Below are 23638 nucleotides of genomic sequence, written 5' to 3'. Positions count from 1 at the left end.
AAGATCTAGACCACATCATTGGATAAATAGGTATGGATGACAAGATGGATGGATGGATGGATGGATGGACAGATGGATGGAAGATGGACAGACAGATGGGTGGGTGGAAAGAAGGAAGAATAAAGGAGGAAGAAAGGAATAATAGCTGGACCACTGGACTGATGGCTTAATGAATAGCTCTCACATATTGATCTTTTTCTAGGTATTAAATATATGCGCTGAGTCTGTGTCTCAAAATTTTTGTCTCTCCCATATTCCATACCACCTAGCCTTGGGCTGAGCCTGTATAAAGACCTGCTAAAGTAGGATTCATGAATTAATTCACCAACCAACCAAATGAAATAAAAGCTATGTTGTCCTCGGTGAAATCAGGAGGTGGGATTTTATAGCCTGGCCCTTTCCAGCTTTCAGCACCACCCCCACCTCCTCCCACCAACACTCCGGGCTTGTTCCAGGCCCCTCGGCCTGTCACTCAGACCCTTTAGGGTTGAACTTATAACCATTACAGGGGGATAGTTAGTGTACCGCTGTACCGAGGGCTTTGCTTACTGATGGTGGAAATTTGGACACCTTTACTCCTCAGAGAAACATAAACATAACCTGAATCCAGTGTATCTGGGAAGGAAAGAATATGATCTCTGGCTAAAAGATTAGCTTATCAGAAAGAAAAAAATCACATGGCTTCATCCTGCCAGCATTTGCACCCTTCAGCCTCCCCTTAGGTCATCTTGTCGCCTGTGACCTGCTGGGTTTGAAGAGGTTTCAGAGCAAAAAGGAATAAGACATGGTCAGTGTCTAACACAGGCCCAGGAAGCAGATCCTGCCTCCTTTGAACAAAAGCTCGCCTATAAGCCACATAAACCAAGATGGAGAAGCTGCTGGAGAAGACAGTGAGTGTCTGTCACCTGAGGCTCATGACCTAAGGTCCAACCCCAGGTGGGAATGCTGGTGATGGAAGAGGGGACTGGGCATCTTAGGTCTGAATCCTAGGAAGGTGGCAATCCTGGGGATCTGCCATCCCCCAGCTCGGAGACTCTGGGCACACTCCCCTCCTTGCTGGGCCTTAATCTCTGCCTCTGTGAGATGGGACTGCTCGCTCTGCCCACATGACTCTCAGGGCTCTCATGAGGTTCTAAGAGAAGGATGGGATGTGACTCTGAGAGGAGAAATGCCACCAGGTGAGGGCACACGCCTGAAGTACCACTGTGGCATTCGTAACTTCAGCTCATCCACGTTGCTCCCCTGGGCTAGGAGGTGATGCTGTCAACAGATATGGTCAGCAGGGACATGGCCACATCCTCTTTCTTTCCCAGGCCAACTTTGGGGGCTCCAGGGACAGGCAGGACCAGGCCTTGCATGTAGGGAACTGGCCTCCAGTACGCAAAGAGTTTGCTGAGCCTGGCTAGAAGTTGCAGCTCAAGAGGTGTTTAATGCAAGATCTGTACAGCCTGGAGGAGCTCTCTGCTCCCCACAAGGAGGGGATGAAGGAAGGAAGGAAGTCTGGAGGGAAGGGGCCAGGATGGGATGAAGCAGCCCGGCTGGGCCAACCAACTTGCTGGTGATGACTAAGAGTGGTGATGAAAGTGTGGCTTTGACTCAGTTTCCCAAGTGGCTCAAGGCAAAAGGGTCCCCAGAGCAGCTCTCCCAGTGATCCCCCATCAGCTCTGGTACAAGAGTCCACTGGACACCACGACATAGCCCTGAAAGACAGAGACAACCATGGGCCAGGTCAGAAGCTACACGGGGACCGTAGGACCCCCAGCCGTCCCACCAGCCTGGCTCTAAGATCAGGCTCTGCCACTCTTGCTGTGTGTATCCTGAGGACAGCCATTTGCCTCTCCAGCCCTCAGTTTCCTGCTGTCTCTTGTGGACAGTAACAGCAACCACTTTGCAAGGCTGCTACTGATAGATGGATGCAGCCAGATCACACAGGCAAAGCACTCAGTGTGGACCTGGAGCTTGATTCGGGCTTCAAACGTGGTCAGGACCACCTCTGTTTTATGACCTGGAGTTCAGACCACTGAGTATCTTCTCCAAGTCCAAGCCTCTCTAGCAAAACCAGGCATACCCCCCTCAAAGTGTCCCCTACTGTCTACACTGCACTGCAGAAACTTCCTGGGGGCCTGCTGATCTTTTCTTTCCTTCCTTCCTTCCTCCTTCCCTCCCTCCCTTCTTTTTTCCTTCCTCTTCCTCTTTCTCTTTCTTTCTTCAATCTTCATTGAGCTTCTACTACGACCCAAGCCCTGTGCCAAGTGTTGGGAACCCAGCAGAAAAATAACCAGAACAAGTCCTTGTATTTGTGTAACTTGTGCATGGTCCAATAAGGTAGCCATTAGCACCTGGCTAATTATAATTACCCCCTCTTGTCCACGGTTTCATTTACCCAAGTATAACTATGGTCCAAAAATATCAAATGGAAAATTCTAGAAATAAATAATTTATAGGCTTTAAATTCTATGCCGTTCTGAGTCACATAATGAAATCCCATGCCATCCTACTCATCCTATCCTGGATGTGAGTTATCCCTTTGTCCAGTGGATGTACACTGTATGTGGTATCCACCCATTCATACCATCTATCCACAGTTTCAGGCATCCACTGGGCATCTTGGAATGTGTCTCCCCCTAGATACACAAGACTACTGTACATTTACATTAAGTAAAATTAAGTAAGATTTAGAATTCACCTTCTCAGTTACACTGATCATATGTTGAGGGCCCAATAGTCACCTGGCTGACAGTGGCCACTGCCTTGGACAGTGCAGACCTCTATCCTTGCAGGAAATTCTATTAGGCAGTGCTGGTCTAGGGACCTTTGACTTCAGTCCCAAGTGGCCTGATTTGGGGGTGCCAAGGTGAGTCAGCCACTGACCTTGCCCAATAAAGGAAGTCTTGGGGAAATTCCCACTAAAAGCCCTGCTTCCACGTGTGCTGATGGTTACTTCTTGGCGGGGGTGGGGCGCAGGTTATTACCTGCCAATTGCTTTGGGACCATAGTTCTCAAGCAAGGAGGTCATCCTCCCTGAAAGCACTCAGCCAGTCCCTCTTAGGGAGTGTGAATGACACGGATGTTGGGCTTGAAGGACCTTGGTTAAACTTTCTGTCCCATGCATATCTTATTGAATGAATTAGGAAGAATATTGTCCTTTTGTAGCTCAGGTGAAGCAGAAAGAAGTGGTAGGATGTCATCCTGGGCCCACAGTGTCTGATCCCAACATTGGATCATTTTAGAAGGGTCAGGATCCCTTCCTACCATCTGGCCTGTGGAGGTCTGTGTACAACCCTGGAAAGACTCCCTCTCTCATCCTCCCCCAGACTCCCGAGGGGTCCTGCCTATCCAAGGGCACAGAGTCACAGCACAACTGGTCTGAATCCACTGTGACCTGATATGATATTTGATGAGGGTGAGTGAAACCTTTGCTCCAATGTCTCCTTACATTTAGAATTTCCCATCTCTTCGCAGCTGATTCATGGCATGGTCTGGGAAGGGGACATTCCTAGGCCTGGCTGACCCTAGGCCCACTGTGTGCTCTAGCAGGAAGGGAAGGAGAGAGGTGACCCGTAACATCCCCAAGCCCAGCCTCCAGCCAAAGATGAAGGAGGCCCCTCTGGTCACACTGAAAGGCTCTCACCTCCTGGATAAAAATCTCAGGGGTGACGTACTGGAGATTGACCACGTGGGGGAGGGCAATCCCCATGCCCAAGAGAGCTGCAGGAGAGAAAAGAGAAATCAAGTTCAGCCAGTAACGAAGTGCCACCTGGAGCCAGCCCTGCTCTGAGGTCTTCACATGCATCATGACACCGAGGTCCACAGATACTCAGGAGGTGGGAACTGCTATTACTACACCCACTTTATAGAAGGGAAAACTGAGGTTAGGGGAAGGAACAGAACTTAGCTAAGATCACACAGCTGCTAAACAGCTGAGATAAGATGTACACACAGGGAGCAGGACTCCCAAAGCCACCCTCTTAGCCTCTGAGCCTGGGATGTAGGAAGGGTCCAAGATAGAGCCTGGAGCAGGCATGCAGGTGGAAGGGGCCAGAGGGGCCACACGGAGCAGAGGGCAGAGCTCACCGTTGAGGTGATCCAGCAAGGGCTTCTCAAACACTTCGCCCATGACTGTCTGGACATGGTCTGTCTGCAGCCATGGAGCCAGGGAGATGGGGACCATGGGCCCGTCCCGGCAAGGGGCCAGGAGAGACATGTGAACACAGAGACAGATCAACTGACAGAGGTATAGCAGGAGGGATGAGGGCAGGTCACCCCTGTCCAGGCTTCAAGCAGAGCCCAGCTACTCCCAGGGTCGTGTCAGCATCAGGCCCACAGGAACTGCTGGCCTGAGAGTAAGCTGAGAGACATGGGCACACACTCCCCTTCCCCGGGCTCAGGGCCTGCCCCACCCAGCGAGGGGATCTCTGGAGACCCCAGCCCCATACTCACATCAATGAAGCCCAGATTGGAGGAGGCCACAGTGAGCTGGACATTCCTGAAAGGGAAGCCAGAGGGGAGGGGTGGGAATCGGGCCTAGTGCCTCTCACCTGCTTACCATACCAGCTGCATCCCTAGCTCCTCTGACTGACACTGTGACAGGCAATTGCAGGCCCATTGTACAGAGGAGCATTCTGAGGCTGCTAGGTCCAGGAGGCCTCACTTACCCCAGCACAGATGTGGTCCCCCGAAGCCTCACCTTGGACACAGAAAGCTGGAGGCTCAGGTTCACTACCTGGGCACATGGGGAGAGCAAGGTCAAAGGGCACAGAACCGTGTGGGAACTCTCAGCTGGCCACCAGATATCCCAGTCTCCCACCCACACCCCATCCATTCAGGTGTTTGTGGAACACAGGCCACTGGGGAGGTGAACGACAACCAAAGAAATCAGACAAGATCTTTGCAGAGAGTGCTGGGTGTCACAAAGGAAGAGTGGTATGTGGAGAGATGGGGACCATCTAGAAGCCTGCCCAGAGGAAGACTGCAGCATTTGAGCTGAGACCTGAATGATGAGGAGAAGCTAGCCTTGCCAAGAGTCAGGGAAGTGTGTCCTAGGCACAGGCTACAGCACGGGCAAAGGTCCTGAGGCAGGGAAGTCTTGGCACATTGATGAACAGCAAGGAGACCAGTGTGGATAAAAAGTGAGAAGCGTGTGGGAGGAAGTGAGGTCACCTTGAGAGTCACCCACCTCCTGGCCAGCCCCATCCAGCCCACCTCACTCACCACATTGAGGGAGAAGAGGTACTGGAAAGCCGAGTTGGAGGTCGGGGCCAGGACTTCCACGAAGGGCTGCAGCCGCATTGTGGCGTTGTTGGTGCGGAACGTGACTGTGGGCGTGGCACCCAGCCTCACCTTGAGCACCAGGGGCATGGGTTCGGGGAATTGACGGGCCACCTGGGGAGCAGAGGGGTGAGAGGGAGGAGGGCACATGGGGGCAAAGACCGGGTGGGCTTTTCGCTCATAATTCCTTAGATGCTGATCAAGCCACCGCTGTGCTGTAAGTGCCTGGACCACAGAGATGGGTCCACCCCTGACTCCTGCCCTTGGGGACACCCAATTGATGGGTGGCCCCATGAAGACAGTCACAGCCTGTGATCTGTGCCAGGAGGGAGGGTAGCTCAGGGATGTGGGAGCACAAGGAGGCTCCCGGACCAGACAAGGCGTCTAGTGCTCCCGTAGGAGGTAACCCCTAAGCTTGGACTTGGATGGATCAGGGAAAGGAAGCAGAGGATACAGTGTAGGCACTTCTTGCCCGCTGCACGGAGAGGAGGAAGTAGTGTGATGCCTGGGCCGAAGGAGGGGCCACCCCAAGACAGAGGGTGTACAGACGGAAGGGCAGATGCTGAACCCCACTAAGAGCAGATATGAGCCAGCAGAGACCCCAGAACCCAGAGAGCCTCCCACCCCAATCCCAGGTCTCAGCCCCTGGAATGACCAGAAACATCACCCACCTCGGGGATGAGCTGGCCCAGCACAGAGGTGTTCAGCGGGTTGTTACTCGAATTCTGAAATCAACTCCCAACACATGGCAGGTTTTAGAACAGTCACTCCCCAAGCCAGACCACCTCTTGTCTCCCCACCCCACCGGTCTGTCTAACCCTTCCAATAGCCACCCTGTGGCCCCAAAGCTTCAACTGCCCCACCCACCAAGGATTTGGCCTCTGCAGGGTCTCCCCAGGCTGGGCAACAGGGCACTCCTGCCCCATGTGCCCAGGGCGGCAGGACCAGCTCTCACCAGCTGTGCTGTGACGTCCAGGTTGAGTGCACCAGCCTTCTGCAGCAGCATGATGGCAGAGTCAAACAGGTCCTGGGAGAGGCCCACGGTTGCCATGGCACCCTTGGTGCCTACGTGCTGCGGCAGCACAAAGGGGGTAGTATCCACAGGCAGGACGATGGGTCTGCCCAGCAGGAAGAGAACAGCCTGTCGGATTGGGGGTGAGGAGGAGGAGAACAGAAGCAGGGCCTCAATAGGCAGGTGACTCCATGGCAGATCCTGGGCTGTGAGATGCCACCCACCCCCAAGATGCCACGTGTGTTGTCAGCCTCACCCCTTTGCCTACGTGCCACGCTGCCTCTTGGAATGCCATCCCAGCTCCTCTCCCCTCAACTCTCCTGCCACTTTAGGAATCTTGCAGAATGCCAAGGACTCTGGAGGCAACAAGGCCCCAGCTCTGAGTGGAGCTGGAGGCACTTACATTGATATCCAAGGAAATGTAGTCGTTGGTGATGGTAGGGGTGTTGATCATGGAGTAGCGGACCTGAGACTCTGGACCCACAGGGCTGAGGCCTGAACGAAACCAGGGTGAAAAACAAAAGATGACATACTCAGCATTACCCACCAATGCCTCATTTAGCCAGGCTTCCCAGGTGGCACTATTGGTAAAGAACCTGCCTGCAAACACAGGAGACATAAGAGATATAGGTTTGATCCCTGGGTTGGGAAGATGCCCTGGAGGAGGGAATGGCTACCCACTTCAGTATTCTTTTTTAATATTTATTTATTTTTAATTGAATTATGATTGCTTTACAATATTGGTTTGATTTCTATCATATATCAACATGAATTAACCATATATACATATGCTCCCTCCCTCTTGAATCTCCCGCCCAACTCCCACCCATTCCCACTCCTCCAGGTTATTACAGAACCCCACTTTGGGTTCCCCGAGTCATACAGAAAATTCTTATTGGCTGTCTATTTACATATGTTAGTGTATATCCATCAACAGATGAATGGATTAAGAAGTTGCGGTACATATATGCAATGGAATACTACTCAGCCATAAAAAGGAATGCATTTGAGTCCATTCTAATGAGGTGGATGAACCTAGAGCCCTATTATACAGAGTGAAGTAAGTCATAAAGAAAAGTAAATATCATATATTAACACATGTGTATGGGATCTAGAAGGATGTTACTGATGAACCTGTTTGCAGAGCAGCAGTGGAGACACAGACATGGAGAACAAACTTAGGACAAGGGTAGGGGAGAAGAGGGAGCTGGTGAGATAAATGGAGAGAGTGGCATTCCAGTGTTCTTGCCTGAAGAATCCTGTGGACAGAGGAGCCTGGCGGGCTGTGGTCCATGGGGTCACGAAGAGTCAGACTTGACTGAAGTGACTGAGCACACACACGCCCGCACAAGACTGAGCACACACACACCTGCACACCTCATTTAGCCAGACCCAGGCCAAGAAAAGAGGCGGGAAAAGGCCCCATGAGTAAGCAAATTTAAGTTGCAAAATGTACACCCAAGAGTCAGCTGCTCACAACCCACTGATTCTTAGACACAATTCTAACAGTTTGGCTTTCTGCTTTCCCAATCGGCAGAAGACTAAAGACCATAAATCAGAAAGGAGAAGGGTCATTCCAGGCACAATCATCCCCTGACCAAGGCAAGATGGAAGCAAAGACAAGGGCAAGAGCTGATCTTTGGTATGAACCTGGGTCCAAGGCATCTTGATGAAGACAATTCCTCTGAAGGGAGAGAAGAGACTAAGGCTTATTGAGTTTATGGCATACCAGGCACCTAATCCATGCTGTTTTGTACAATAGCAACACATTGGAAAAGTAGAAATTTTGATTCCTATTTTTGGATGGAATGATTAAGCCCAGAGAGATGGAGTGACTTCCTAAGGTCACACAGCAAATGAACCAGAATTCATACTCATATCCTTTGATTCCAAGTCCATTTTTTCCTTGGCCTCTCAGTACCTCCTGTTAAGGTAATATTGGGGCTGGGGTCGTGAGGAGAGTGGGGGAGTTCAAGAAATGTTCCCCAGACTTCTAGCTGGGCTGTGAAGTGTGGACAGGATGATAGGTGGACATGTGAGGAGGAGAAAATCCAGGTGAGCTGATTCATGCAGGGTGTTGGTACCATGCTGATGACTTTAAACTCAGAGCTTCTTATTTTCCATCTACAAATTGGGGATAATGATGCAACCTCATAAGATTGGTAAAATTTGCCCAAGAAAGCCAAAGAGCTACCCTGATATAAAAACATTCACTGAAGAAGTCACTACAGATAAATGTGGACCCTGCCCGACATCCTTCCTGGCTTAACACCAGAACGTGGCCCTGAACACCTGTCCCAGGCTGTGTAAGGGGTTAGATACAACCCCCAACTCAAAGGCAAAACCAACCAATGGCCTAGTGCAGCTGCCAATGATAGACAGACAGCTCCGGATTTCGCAAAGTCAGTGATGGCAACACAGGAGAAACTCCAGAGTCCCAGGCAAAGGAAGCCCTCAGGTACGAGAAGGTGCACTTCAAACAGAAGCAGCTTTGAAAATGGGTTTGTGAAGAGAGAGAGGATGCCCTGAATTTACTTGGGGCTCACTGAGCACAGATTTCCTCCCGAATCACCAGAAGATGCATTCTTTGATCAGTCTGGGAATGGGTGAGTAATTACCAATAGTTCTTCAATACTGATAAATACCACTAAAAAGATAAAGCTGACCTACTTCTGTTGCTTTTAGTTCCATATTGTAAATTGAAGACCTATCAGAGGCTTGATTCTGGGGAAGGAAATGGCAACTCACTCCAGTATTCTTGCCTGGAAAATTCCATGGACAGAGGAGCCTGGTGGGCTACAGTCCATGGGTCGTAAAGAGTCAGACACAATGGAAGTGACTAAGTGCACACATTCATGCCCACACGCACACACACACACACAAATATTTAAAGACTTGGTTCTACAATTTGGAGAATCCCAAATTCCACCAATAATTATTCAGACATCCTATGACTGAGGTCATCCCAGAGGTCAACTCTGATGCAAAGGAGGGGTCTTTGAAGGATCATGGGGATCCCAGAGCATTTCAGAGGCCCCAGCCCCTTCTCCATGCTCCCCGGTCTTACCAATTAAAGTGCCCAGGTGGACATTGAGACCTTGCACCAGGTTGGAGATTCTCAGGCACAGCTGCAGAAAGACAGAGGCGGCTCTCAAGGCTGGGAGAGTCTAGAGGCCCTGTCTAGAAGGCTCGCCCAACGTGGACACCAAGGCCTGGGAGCCCTTCCTTCCTGCACCAGCCAGTGGGTTTCTTCCAGCACCTCCTCTGGACCCTGGGGACTCAGAGGGGATGCTGGGGCCTGTGGGCACTGAGGAAAGAACAGGGCTCTGGGCCACAGCAGAAGCGACCACAGCCAGGTCCAGGAGACCGAGGCAGGTAAGCCTGCTTCATACCGGCCCAGAGGCCCAGCTGATGGAAGGATGCTCCCTGCAGTGGAGGCAGGCTGCAGTCAGCAAGCCGGGCCAGGGAGACAGGAGTCCTCCCAGCTCAGTGGGCCACCAGAAGTGGATTAAGCTGGGGTCAGTGTGACAGAAGGTGGGGCAGAGGAGAGACTGCAAGGCCGGGGGTGGTCTTAGCTGATCCAGGGAGGACTTGGTGAGGCGAGGCCAAGAAGCAGTTAGTTCAGTTCAGTTGCTCAGTCGTGTCCGACTCTTTGCAACGCTATGGACCACAACACGCCAGGCTTCCCTGTCCATCACCAACTCCTGGAGCTTGCTCAAACTCATGTCCATCGAGTCGGTGATGCCATCCAACCATTTCATCTTCTGTCATCCGCTTCTCCTCCTGCCTTCAGTCTTTCCTAGCATCAGGGTCTTTTCCAATGAGTCAGTTCTTCGCACCAGGTGGCCAAAGTATTGAAGTTTCAGCTGAAGCATCAGTGCTTCCAAAGAGTATTCAGGACTGATTTCCTTCAGGATTGACTGGCTGGATCTCCCTGCAGTCCAAGGGACTCTCAAATGTCTTCTCCAACACCACAGTTGAAAAGCATCAATTCTTCAGCACTCAGCAGTTTTTATGGCCCAACCCTCACATCCATGCTTGACTACTGGAGCAGAGGAGAGGACTACACTGCCTTCTGCCTCCCAGCCTCAGTGTTCTCATCTGCAGCATGGGGATCCTGAGGCTTACCTTTTGAGTGTGTGAAATGGCACACAGTGGGTTGACTTAGTCTCCATTACTGCCACTACGGGAGATAGGGTGGGTGGGAAGGGGCAGGGAGGGAGAGCTGGCGACCCCCGGGGACAGGACAGTGGGGCCCTGGCCCCTGGGACACCGTCGCTCACCAAGTCAGCCACCCGCAGACAATGACAGGAGCTAACATTGCGGCCTTCACAGCAACGCTCACTCTCCCCAAACTGCTGTAAACTGCATGGGTGGTAATGCACTCAGCCCCACAGCCTGCCCACTGGGGGCCAGGTAGGGACAGTTGTCCTCTCCCCTTACAGACGTGGAAGGAGGGGCAGCGGGCCAGCTGACTTGTCCAAGGTCCCAGCTGGGAAGGAGGGGACCTGGATCACATCCGCCCCTGGTGCCCAGGCCCTTGTCCACTCCCGCTGTGTTCTCTTTTCAGAAGTTACACGGCCCTGAAAGCACTCCCCTCCACATGGCTCTGGGTCTGAGTGGAGGAGCCTCCCTCCCCTGCAGCCCCACAACCGCAGGTCATTGCACTGGACCATCAGCCCCACCTCCTCCCCGCCCTTCTGGGGAAAATGGAGGAACCCCAGGAGGAGCACTAACAAACCCCGCTCCTCCATGCCTGCGACCCCCCTCTTCACTCGCTGCCACCCCCCAACCTGCAGGCTCTGGCAGGAGGTCCTTACCTTGCTCTGAAGCACAGCTTTGATGTGACTCTGCAGCGGGGCCAGCATCGCGGGGGCTGTGCTGAGGAGGGGACCAGAAAGGGCCCCTGAGCCCAGGTCAGCACCAGCACGGCCTGTCTCTCCCCAGAGCCAGGGGTGCCAGAGAAAAGTCTGTGCCCACACCACACCCTGCCACGTGCCAGGCACGGAACCAGCACGACTGTCCCCATAGTGGAAGACGCCGAGCCACCAAGAAAGGGCCATTGGTCTCAAGATTTGGAAGTGGCCAAGAATGAGGCCAAGCAGAGTGGGGAGACAGAGGGTGTTGCGAAAACTGGACTTGACCACGTCCTTGGCCAGCTGGCTTCAGGGCCACTGAGCCCAGTGAGGCGGGGCTGTGGCTGGCGGGGCCCAGGTCTGCTCCCTGCATGGGCCCCATTTCTCTGTGGCAAACCTATTACAGTCCCTTCCTCACTGAGCTGTAGGTCTGAGTCAGTATTTCAGAATGGGGATTCATGAGAAGTCATGGTTCCTTGGTTCCCTAACACGCTGACATGAGGCATGGCCCAGCCTCGCTGAATGGCCTCTTGGGGAGGCGGGAGGAAGGCATCAATGTTCTCAATGGCATCAAACTCTGGACTTCTGTTTTCCCATCAATAAACCATGAGCAGCCCCTGCCTGCGAGGACTGTGAGGGACCGTGGGGGATCGTGAGTTACACAGGCTGAGCAGGGGGCCCAAGTGGGAATAGATTTATACCCAAGCCTTGTCTGAGGAAAAAGTCCAGTCTTTGGGTAAATGTTGCTCCCTTTTAAGATAAAATACTCAACCACCTCGCAGTGAGTCCCCACCCATGGGCGGGAAGGTGTAGATACAAGGCAGAGGAATTCATAGCAGTGGGGTTGGTCAGGCTGCCAAGTTTGAACCCGTGTGCTAGCTGTGTGACCTTAGGCAGGTCACTTAACCACTCTGTGCCTCCGTTTGCTCTCTTGCAAAATGAGGGAAATGACTCCACCGACCTGGTAGGACTACTGTGAGATGACTCACAGAAAGGGCCCAGAACGTGTCCAGCACACAGTGGTGCTCTGGAGGTGGAATGGCTCACGGGGAGAGCTTGGCGGGTCCCAGCCCCTCCCTGGGCCTCAGAGTCCTCATCTCCGCAGGGTGGGGCAGCCCTCTGAGGTTCCCGAGAGCAGCTGCCAGCCCAGAGTCCCTCTCCAAATAGGACGTTAGTGGGCAGTGTGCGTTGTCACATGGCGCGGAGCAGTGGTGGAACCCACTGCTCCCCACTCGCTGTGGGACCTTGGGCATGTCCCTTCCCTTCTCTGAACTTGTGTCTTCAGCCATAAAATAGGTATGATGCTGGTGGTGATGGAGTGGGGCAGGAGCGGGGCCAGCTCTCGGATCCATCATCGGGATTGGATGAAGTAGAAAGTTCAAGAAATGGCACCACAGCCTCGGTGTCTGGGGTCCAGCAGCCCAGCCTCCAGTACCCACCTGTTGCGGCCATCAAACACGATGGCTTTGTCGAAGATGGAGAAGCAGCTGGAGATGCTGACCAGGGGGGTCCCGATGGAGCCCTGCTCCACGGAGGTGTCGGCCAGCAGTGCTGTGGGGAGCAGCAGGTGCAGGGGCTCCGGGTCACTGTGGGGACACCAGTCTTGAGCCCGAATGGCACTGCCTAGCAAGCCCGCAGTGACCGATGCAAGACCTCACAACCTCCCCCACCCAGGGGCCCGCGCCTGCTGACCCCTTAACACAGGCGGGGGCCCTACTCAGCATGAGATTGTCCCCCGCTCCCCCAGGGCAGGCAGGACACACCCCCAAACTCCACTCAAGGTCACAGACATTGCAGCTGATGGCTGTGAGCTCTGGCTCCCTGCATCCTCTTACTGTGAGACCCTGGGCTAGTCATTCCCCATACTGAGCCTCAGATTCTTCTTCTGTAAAAATGGACATCAGATTGGTGGTTCCTATCTCACAAGGCTACTATATTGAGTTTTCTAAAAGACAATCATGTGAAAACATCCTACTTGAAGGCTGGCCCACTAGCACTCATAAAATGGTAGTATCAAGACAGAGGAGTTAAAAATAAGAACACGCAACCCCTAGTTTGAAAATTAAATGCATATATAGTGACTGATGCATAGAAACAAGTCGAGTATTTTATTGAGCACCAGGTGCCTTGCACATGAAAGGGGTAATATAATTTTAATCACAGCAGTGAATCCATCCACTCAAACCTCCATTGCTTGCTAAGTCTCTTTGGTCGTGTCTGACTCTTTGCAACCCTATGGACTGTAACCCCCCAGGCTCCTCTGTCCATGGGATTCTCCAGGCAGGGATAGTGAAGTGGGTTGCCATTTGTTCCTCCAGGGCATCTTCCCAACCCAGGGATTGAACTCGCATCTCTTATGTATCCTGCACTGACAGGCAGGTTCTTTACCACTCGCACAACCTGGGAAGCCCTCAAACATGCTTCTGTGGAAAGCCCATAGACATGTTGCAAAGTTTTGTTTTCTTTTGCTTTGGTTTTTTACAAAGGAGGGAACACTGAGATCAGAGAAGTGACTCTCTCCATTTGCATAACTATTGAGCAGGGTCTGGATTCTCAGAAATTCTCTCACTGTCTCACTCCCCCATGGAGGATGGGAGAGAAGGCACTGGAGAGAGAGGGTGCTGAACAGAGTGAGAAGGTCTGAGCTGGGATCTTGGGAGTTGCTAAATCCCTTTCGTCCGTTTTACCCTCAGAGAGTCCTTGAAAATCCTCCCGCTCCCAACAAGGAGACTGACTCACCGGAAGATCTTGAGAGTAAAATTGGTAGCTGCCAACAAGCGTATTCCAAAACTGGCAACAAATGTCAGACGGAGGTGGGACACATCGACGTTCAGAATCTGAATCCTGCAGGGTATGAGTCAAAGTGACAGGGAAATCCTCTTTAAACCATGGCATCATCTCTGGGATGGGTGCTCGGAGCCTACCTACATTGTTGGTATTTATAAAGGACCTCTGACAACTAAAACTATGGGATGAGGAAGAGGTAGTGAGTTCACCATCATAGGGGGCATGCAAGCAAGGTTAACCAACCTGCCAGTAGGGAAAAGATGCAAAGGGCATCCCAGCCTTAGGCATGAATTAAGTGAGATGATGATTACTCAGGTCTTGGAAGGATTTTAGTTTCTGATGGAGATCTGGAAAACTGGGAAGGTAGGGAAAGAAAAACTTTGGGATCCACAGAAGGCAGAAATCCTCTAGTCAGCAGCTTTGGCTTGTAGCACTTTAGCAATGGAAAGCTCAACTCCTTTCAAAGCTGCTTGTTCTGATTGCTCAGCACTCTCCAGCTAATCTATGATTTCTTTTTTCCCGAATAAAAGTCTTCTTTTTTTTTTTTTTTTTCTCCTGCATAGTAGTTAATTGTGGGAGGTGGGCACTACAAAGTGGTATAAATGTTAGAGTGAATGTGTTAGTCATTCAGTTGTGTCCGACTCTTTGTAGCCTACCAGGCTCCTCTGTCCATGGGATTCTCCAGGCAAATGTTAAAAGTCACATCAAAGCACTGTCTGTTAGCACTTGGGTGACATCTTTCCATGACTCTTCTTGGACACAAGCTGACCTATAACCTGCTTCTTTTCACTTGACAACCATTCTGGATGTGTTCCCACATCTACAAACAAGGAATCCTGGTGCTGTTTTCCAACAATCGCATGATTGAGCCTCTGTGTGGCCAGACTGCAAATCATTTAGGGATCCTCGACCTCGGGACACTGATGCTCCCAGGCCCGACATCATCAGCCCAGCCCTACCCCAGGGTCTCAAACTGGGGGCTTCCACACCAGCTGCATTTTCACTTGCCTAGCATTTGCAAGTTTTAAACATTTTTTTTAAACGAGTTGTCATCATTCAAAACTTTAGATTTTTAAATACACAGATATGGTTCTGGGCTCTCCTGTGATAATGCATAGAGTGGTGGAACCTGCCATGCCTAGCACTATTTAAAGATTGGAACAGAAAGAAAGTCCACCGGGAGCAACTGAGAGAGCCCTTCAGCAGCCCATGACATGAGAGGTTCCGCTTTCATTCCTTCCCAAGTAAATCCTTTACTAAATAATTGAGTTTGTGTGTTGTTTCTAACTCTCTCCACTGGGGAGGATGGGGACGGAGAGGGAGGTTCAGGAGGGAGGGGATATATGTACACAGATAGCTGATCCACTTTTCTGTTCAGCAGAAATGGACACAGCATTGTGATGTCGTTATACTCCACGTTTTAAAAATTAATTAAGAATAATAACAAATGTAAAAATAAAATCAGAAGAAAAAAACAAAACCAAACAAATAAAATCTCTTCCTCAATTCTCTCAACATCCCTGACCAGGTTTAATTATCTCCAAGAAGTTGTTATTAAGCTCTTTTTAATGGCTTCAACTTTGTATCGGCATACCGCATTTATAAGCTTCGTACCATAGAGTGTAGCACCCATTCTCACAATGCAACATACACAGGAGGAAGAAAGTACCTGTTTGTTGTTGATGACGATGATGTCGGTGATGAAGAAATAAAACTGCTGCTAGCAACAGTCAAAAGATGTACATGACTTTTTATAAGAAAATACACATATACATACGTGTATGAGTTCCTAAACATGTATAGTATATATACATGCATATGCATATGGATTTTCTTGGAAATCCAGAGTCTTGCCTATAGTGAGTCTGTTTCCCACTGGATGGGGACAATTAGCCCAGTTCCTACAAGTGTCTGAGTCTGAGGTGCTCCCACCTGCCTCTGCCTTTGAGTCTCTGCTTTATGGGGAAGGGTATATTAGACTCACATTTGTGTCTAGATTCAGTGTTAGGCTTTTGGAAGCAGTAGCCAAAGTCCTGCCAGCCCTGGGGACCTAGGAACCAGAGTCTTAGACTCCGTGCATAGAAATCTACTAATTAAGAGGCATCAGACCCCTTGTCTGGTCCCAGCTCCTACAGCCTCTTGTGCCCACTCACCTGGCAGGTGGGAGTATCTAATCTGGTGAGGGAAGCACTCATCTAGCTGGTGTGGAGGGGAAACACTCACCTGGAGGTGAGCTACTCACCTGGTGGGCTGGAAGACCCCTCCACTCCGGTCCAGGAAAAGCGGGATTGTGACCTGCAGGGCCCTCTGGAGCGGGGCTTTCCCGGCTTCAGCCGCTGAGGGGCCAGAGCAGGGTGATGTCAGGCCGTCCTCAGGAGCCGCCCACCATCTGCCCCACACCTTGGGTGAGAAACACTCAGAGACTGGAAGAGGTGGGCTCGTCCACAGGCACACAGGTGGCCACCTGAGGTGCACGACCCTACCGGGCCCTTCCAGACGTGTCTTTCCTCTTTGCCCCTCCAAATCCCACGTATCTACTCTCTCCTCAAAAACAGTAACACCCTTTGCCCTTTTGCAAGGCCCTGATCAGTCGCCACCTCCTTGGGAGCTTCCACAAGGCCCCAGGAAGAAGGAGCAGTTCCCGGCCCTGCGGGGAGAGGGTGGGAGCAGTCTCTCCTGCAGGCTGAGGGCTCAGAAGCCCCTCAAAATCTAGGTGCAGACCCACCTCTGCTACTCACTACCTGTGTGGCTGCCCCGTGCCTCAGTTTCCCTGCAAATCAATCTATAATGATTAGAATGGTAGCTGTCAGCTTTCTCAGGAACTGGCACCTCCCCGCCCCCTGCACTTTCTCCAGAGCTTGACTTGGGCAACTGTGGTGTATGCTGGAGCCACAGACATCAAGGACCCGTTCCCAGCCTAGGTCACCGCTCCCCATACTCTTTCTTTAGCCAGACCAGGTACCTACTGGGAGCCCATAAGGCTGAGTGTCTAGGGAGCCGGCTGCCCAGCTTTTATCTCAGGCACCAGTCGAGAGCTATATTGACCCAGGACGCACATGAACATGCACTAGACTCTTGCAGAGGACAGCTTCTTAACTCCATTGGCAGCCAGCAGGTTTCCTCGGCACCTAGCAAGTTCCAGGCTTTGACATCGCACTATGAATTGCTTCTTCCAAGTCCCTGAAGGATTGTTGTGGTTCAATCACTCAGTCGTGTCCGACTCTTTGAGACCCCACGGACTGCAGCACGCCAGGCTACCCTGTCCTTCACTATCTCCTGGAGTTTGCTCAGATTCATGTCCATTGAGTTGGTGAGGCCATCCAACTATTTCATCTTCTGCTCACCCTTTCTCTTTTTGCCTTCAATCTTTCCCAGCATCAGAGTCTTTTCTAGAGAGTGTGTCCCCAGTGGAACATCCCTGTGACCCTTCCAACAACAAGAAGCCAATGCTCTGCCATCTCCATTAAGATCTCTGGATCTCTGCCCTCATGATGGGATGGTTCTTCTTGGGTCTTCACCTCAGCCTTAAGGGTACTGGTTTTCCCTTATATCTACTACTCTTGTGTTCTTTGTTCACTGACTCAAGGGACATGACTTTGAGCAAGCTCTGGAAGATGGCGAAGGACAGGGAAGTCTAGCATGTTGCAGTCCATAGGGTTGCCAAGAGTCTGACACGACTAAGCGACTGAACAACAACTTGTGTTCTTTAGAATTCTTTGTAACTCTTACTAGCTAACTCCCTGTTACTCCAGTTCTCTCTCTCAATATAGATTAAACTTTCCTGTTCAAATCACGCACTCAAAAAAAAAAAGAAAGAAATGGTGCCAGTCACATGGGGTCCTTGGAAAGACCCACTCAGTTCACAATAAATATTAGCTCACGAGGCTATTTGTAATAATGGCTAGCACTCTTATCATGCTTCCTTTGTACCAGGTATTGTTCTGAGGGCTTTAGCTTTCCTCAAAATTCTATGATGTCAATGCAATATTATACCCAGTTTACCAAGAGGTTGAGGACCTGGGCAAGAAGAAGTTGGATCTGGGCCAAGACACCCAGCCCTCGAGGCCCTGGACTTTCTCCCACACCTGGGCTGCTGGGCCGATGGAGGTGCTAATTAAACAATCAAACCTGAGTAAAATTAAAAGGAGAGATTGGGGTGCAGGAAGGACGCATCAGAGGAGGAGCCCAGTCTGAACTTCCCTCTGACTTGGCGGAAGACCTGGGGAGTCCCTGTGTCCCTCGAGGCCTCAGTTTCCACAGACCCTGGAGCATAAAGGTGTGGTCTCCATGTTCCCGAGGCCCCTCTCCAGCCTGACTGTGGCTGAACTGGACTCACACCCGGGCTTCTGGACTCCGTCCACAGTGCTCCCCTGACATGGGCTTGAACCCTGGGGCCTGCAGGACTGGATAGAGAGGATGACGCAGTATTTAGGAAAAGCCTCCAGCCTGGCCATGGAGGTGTGTTGCAGTGTGTTCTTGGCAGTTTGTTTCCACTGAGAAGAAACAGGCAGGTGAGCTGGGAGGGCTGCCTGGGGACAAAGGAGGCTCACACAGCATGGGGCGGGAGGGGGGCCAGGGGGAGTGGGCCTGCAGTCATCCTTGTGCCACTCCGACACGGATCACTGACCGCTTTCACTGTCTGCCCATCTGTCCGGATACAAGGTTCCGGAAAGCTTCGTGCGCCCCAGGGGGGACCCTGCTACTTCCCTGAGCCACCTGCCTCCACAACCATTTGTGTTCCGGAACCCTTGAGAGTCCCCTCCACTATCTGACCTGAGTTCCTCATGTTGCTATCTGAGTGTGGTCTGGCCTTGGGGTAAAGAACTTCTGATCTCTCACCTCTGACCTCTCACCAACCTTGGTGGGATCCCAAAAGCCTCCCCAGGGGCAGTTGCAGGGCAGTTTTTGTCTCACCCTGGCCTGGATGTCCTCATTTTGCCCCCTGCTCTGGGATTAGATGGGACTTGGAAGGAGGGAACAGAGACATGGGATAGATACCTTGCAAAGAAGGGCCCAGAGAGGGGCTGGTTCTTCTCACTGGGAGCCCAGCAGGGAGGGCCCAGCTCCTGGATGTTCCCAAGTACAGTGCTAGATGTGTCCCTCCCCAGCACATGTGTGCACACAGCCCCCCCACCACACACACATCCCAGGGTGCAGAGCCATAGCGCTACACAACCCGAGGTATGCACCATGGCCTTGCACACGTGCCAGTGGTTAGGCACCCTCCCAACCCTCAAGTACACAAGTGGGCACATCATATCTCCATGGATTTTCAAACTCATACCAGACCCACATAAGCAAAAGGAGCCCCTTAAACCGACCCATCCTCACGTCACTTGGGCATGGAAACTATGTGCACACTGGACAAGGCATGTACCTCCACTCGTGCATTCATTGAATAAACATTTGTTGAGCAGCACTTTCTGGGGCCTAGGGACACAATTTGACAGAAGAGAAATCCAGGTTCCCATGGAGTTTGAGTTCATAGATACACATGTACATTTAGGACTGTACACACACCTACAGGCATGGACACCCAAGCTCACCCTCTTGCACACACACATGGCCGACAGCCTGACAGCACATCTCTTACCATAACTCAACACTTCCTTGTTGAGTCTGAACACGGTGCCCGGCCTGGAGGCGCTGACCATGGGCAGCAACAGCAGTGCCAGCAGCAGGCCCAGCCCACACGCCCCAGGCATGGTGGCCCTGGCCCCTTCCCCCCAGGATCTGTGGGCTGGAGTGGGGACAAGCATCAGGGAACTGGTCCAGAATGGCCCCACCCGGGGTGGCTTAAACCCCATCCCAACCTGGAGGTCGCAAACCATGAGCAGCGATCCCAGCCCTGCCCATGACCCCCCAACCCTGCACATCAGTTTTTACATCTCTGCTCTGAGAAGAATCCCCATCCCAGCCTGCTTCTTCAGCAACCACAGTGGCATCTGGTCTGGATATGGTCCCAAGGCCCAGAGAAGACATGGCCTTGCCTAGGACCACGCAGCAAATTAGGAGCAGGTGCAGGACCCAAGTCATGCCAGAGGAGGATGGGGGGACTCCCAGATGGGGAGACTGAGGGCAGCGTCCCATCCCCAGGAGGGAGCCTAGGCCCAGTGCCCCAAGGCCAGCGCTGTGTCGCCTGATGCTAGGAATCCAGCCTGGACTTGTGCCCAGCTGTCCAAACCCTCCAGGGAAGGATCCAGGGTGCTTCCCATCCTCATCTTATCCTGTGCCAGGCGAGGAAATGTCCTAAGTGTAGGCCTCTCACATGGCCCCCAGCCCCTCCCCACCCAGCCCAGCTCAGTGGACTTAGGGATAAGGAGTCAGGGGGGACCAGGGTGGGGGGTAGGGGGCTGCTGCTCAGATAGATAACGAAGGCCCAATGAGGCGGCACTTGCCCAGGGTCCCACAGCAAGATAAGCGATGGACCCTTCTGCAGAAGGCTTTTGGAAGTAGCATCCCCCATTGAACAGATGGAGAAATCGAGGCTCCTCCCTGGAGGAGCTCCAGCCCCATCTCTATTCCTACCTCAGGCAGTTCCCAGGACAGGTAGACTCTCAGCCCCAGCCAAGCCCTCCGCAGCCCCAAGCAGGTGTGGAAACTGCTTTATGAGGCTCCCCAGTGCACAGGGTCCACCAGGGAGGACCCAGGGAGGGGCAGGTTTGCTTGTGGTTGCAAGTGTTTTCCCTGCAAACATGACCTTTGCCAAAGTATCTCACCCCACGTGTGCAGTGGGGTTGCCACGTAGCAAGCTGACTGCCAAGCTTGCTTACCCGCTGTAAGACCCTGGGGCTGGGCAGCTCTGGAACCTCAAAGACCAGCAGACTTGTAGAAGGATGGCTGCCCAGGAGACAGGCCCAGGAGGAAGGAGGTGCCCAGAATCAAGGAGATAATCATTTATAGGTGGAATCTAAAATAAATAAACTTATCAGTGAAACAGAGGAGAAGGCAATGGCACCCCACTCCAGTACTCTTCTTGCCTGGAAAATCCCATGGACGGAGGAGCCTGGTAGGCTGCGGTCCATGGGGTCGCTAAGAGTCAGACACGACTGAGCGACTTCACTTTCACTTTTCACTTTCATGCATTGGAGAAGGAAATGGCAACCCACTCCAGTGTTCTTGCCTGGAGAATCCCAGGGACGGGGGAGTCTGGTGGGCCGCCGTCTATGGGGTCGCACAGAGGACACGACTGAAGCGACTTAGCAGCAGCAGCAGCATGAAACAGAAACAGACTCACAGAGGGAACAGACTTGTGGTTGCCAAGGCAGTGGGGAGGGAGGGATGGACTGGGAGTGTGGGGTTGGTAGATGCAAGCTATTCCATTTGGAATGGATAAGCAATAAGGTTCTAACGTATCAGTCGGACACAACTGAGCAACTACCACATACACATATGTGTATAATTGAGTCACTTTGCTGTACGGCAGAAATTGTCACAACATCGTAAACCAACTACATTTCAATAGAAAGATGCAAACAAAAGCAAAGAAATAAGTCAGGAGGATGGCTGACCTCCCCTCCTGTACCTCCATGTGGAAACACGGCTCTTCTAGTAGGGGCAGGAGGTGGTCTGAGTCCCATCACCATCATCCGCTGAGCCCCGTTCCTGGTCACACACTTCCCCCTCATCATACATGGAGCCAAAACTCAAAGGGCAACAGAGGAGAGGGTGTGGAGGACCCAGTCCTGCTACTTAACACTCAGCTTCTCTCCGAAGGCGCGTCTCACTCATGGAGGACTGAGCCCGTCAGCAGGGTCCACATTACAAACTGCAGCCTCCACCTTGGCCATACGGGGCCCGAAGAACTGAATGCTCCTGAAGGGGTTTGTCTATACTTGCGTGTCTCAGGGGTATGTGTGTGTTTATAAGTGTGTGTATTTATGTGTGTAGTCATGCATACACACTGCACTAGGTCATAATTACTGATGTCAGAGGAAAGTGTGTGTGGGTGTGCACATGAAGCGAGTGTGTTGCCATCTTGGTTTGTGGTGTCTCTTGCCTGTTTATATGAACCTCTATGAGTGCAGGTGTGGGGAGTTCTGTGTCCAATATGTTTAAGTGGACTTAATATACTGAGGGTGTCTGTGAGGCTGAACATGTATGTGTAGGTGGGTCTAGTGGTCTGTTTCCTGACATTAGGGGTGTGCATATGTGTTTGTGTGTGTCCACACATGTATGCACAGGAGGTGATGGCCGAACTACAGGGAAGTCCCCTCCATTCCTCTGCATGGCTCTGCTGGAGAATAGGCACAAGGGGCCCAGGGCCTTCCCCAACTCCAGAGTCCTCCATGGCTCCCACTGGCTCCACACCAGCCCATATTTCAGGCCCAGAGGCCAGGCCTACCTGTGCTGGGTCCTCCCCTAGGGCTCACAGAGCAGACAGGAAGTGTAGAAACCATCAGGCCCTTCCCTGAGAGGCCAGAGTTCCCCTGGACTGGTCCTGCCTTTGAGCCCGTGCTCCCCCGCCTCATTCTTGAGGCACAAAGGAATGACAGGAGCTGGCTGCATGCTCCCTAACATCCTTCTCCTGGCCCCCACTTACCCACTAATGCATAAGACCAGCCCTCCTGGTCCTCACAGGAGCTGAGGCAAAGATCAGATTCAGCGGACAGTGGCACAAATATTGACCAAAGCCACTCTCGGTGTTTGCTCTCCGCATGAACACTTCCTTTTCCTCCACATTTCAAGCACCAGGGGGCATTGGGTGACGGCCAGTAGACACAAAGGAGGGGGCTTCTCACCAGCCCCTCCTCCCTGCAGCACCATCCTGTGAGCACCCGCCACATGGAGGCTAGACTGCAGCCACATCACCCTCCACCTCAGGGATAAAAGCTGGTTCTGCTCACACTTGTGCTTAATAAATACCAGGTGTTTCATAAAAACTTGTTCGATGAGTAAAGAATGTACTGTTGAATGGCCCCTGTAATAATGACTGTGGCAGCATTTCAGAGCTCCTCCTTCATTGAATATTCTTCTAGGCACTGTCTTATCTTCCTGTCACTGCTGTAACAAATTACCACCAACTTAGTGACTGGCAACACAAATTTATTATCTTAACTATTTTGGATGTCGGAAGTCCAAAATAGGTCTCCCTGGGCTAAAATCAAGGTATTGGCAGGGCTTTGTTCCCTTCTAGAAACTATAGAAGAGAATCCACTTCCTGGCCTTCATTCCTTGGCTCATGGTCCCTTCTTCCATCTTCAGAACCAGCAAGTTAGGATCATTATGCTGCCATCTCTCTCCCCGTCTGCCTCCTTCATACACTTTTAAGGACCTCTATCATTAGAGGCCCACCTGGGCCCACCTGGATAATCTAGCATATTCTCTGATTTCAAGGTTAGCTGATTAGCAACCTCAATCTCATTTGAGATTAGTTAATTCCCCTTTGTTACATTATCTGACGTGAAGAACTGACTCATTGGAAAACAGCCTGATGCTGGGAAAGATTGAAGGCAGGAGGAGAAAGGGATGACAGAGGACGAGATGGTTGGATGGCATCACCAACTCGATGGATATGAGTTTGAGCAAGCTCCGGGAGTTGATGATGGACAGGGAAGCCTGGCGTGCTGCAGTCCATAGGGATTACAAAGAGTCGGACACAACTGAGTGACAGAACTGAACTCTTACATTACCTAACAAATTTTTATGTTCAGGTTTTAGCACATGAGCCTCTTTAGAGGACAGTTACTCTGTTTACCACAGGTACTGAGCCTGC

The 23638-nt window shown here is 51.8% G+C and overlaps 1 protein-coding gene across 1 annotated transcript; it reads right to left on the bottom strand.

Annotated features, from left to right (window-relative positions):
- Positions 1-1416: 1416 nt before the first annotated feature.
- BPIFB2 (BPI fold containing family B member 2) lies at positions 1417-20535 on the bottom strand. The gene is made up of 16 exons (XM_061125831.1): positions 20452-20535; positions 19517-19663; positions 16166-16259; positions 13876-13980; positions 12576-12722; positions 11101-11161; positions 9348-9408; positions 6684-6775; positions 6224-6409; positions 5940-5993; positions 5212-5382; positions 4656-4723; positions 4441-4486; positions 4075-4138; positions 3632-3708; positions 1417-1700 (listed from the first exon to the last, which is right to left on the bottom strand). Exons 2-16 carry the CDS (start codon positions 19626-19628, stop codon positions 1659-1661), a joined length of 1380 nt encoding a protein of 459 aa, XP_060981814.1. The 5' UTR covers positions 19629-19663; positions 20452-20535; the 3' UTR covers positions 1417-1658.
- Positions 20536-23638: the final 3103 nt, after the last annotated feature.

This window comes from Dama dama, chromosome 23 (genome assembly GCF_033118175.1).
Source record: "Dama dama isolate Ldn47 chromosome 23, ASM3311817v1, whole genome shotgun sequence".
NCBI lineage: Eukaryota > Metazoa > Chordata > Mammalia > Artiodactyla > Cervidae > Dama > Dama dama.
The sequence above is the reverse complement of the archived record's forward strand: the minus strand, read 5'-3'. Positions and strand labels throughout refer to the sequence as shown.

Excerpts from the sequence above, each read along its gene's own strand:
- BPIFB2 (XM_061125831.1), bottom strand. The coding sequence starts at position 19,628 with ATGCCTGGGGCGTGTGGGCTGGGCCTGCTGCTGGCACTGCTGTTGCTG. Across the intron at positions 6,776-9,347 it reads CCACCTGGGCACTTTAATTG|GCCTCAGCCCTGTGGGTCCA; the intron begins GTAAGACCGGGG and ends GGTTTCGTTCAG. Across the intron at positions 4,724-5,211 it reads ACCTCTTCTCCCTCAATGTG|GTAGTGAACCTGAGCCTCCA; the intron begins GTGAGTGAGGTG and ends CCATGTGCCCAG.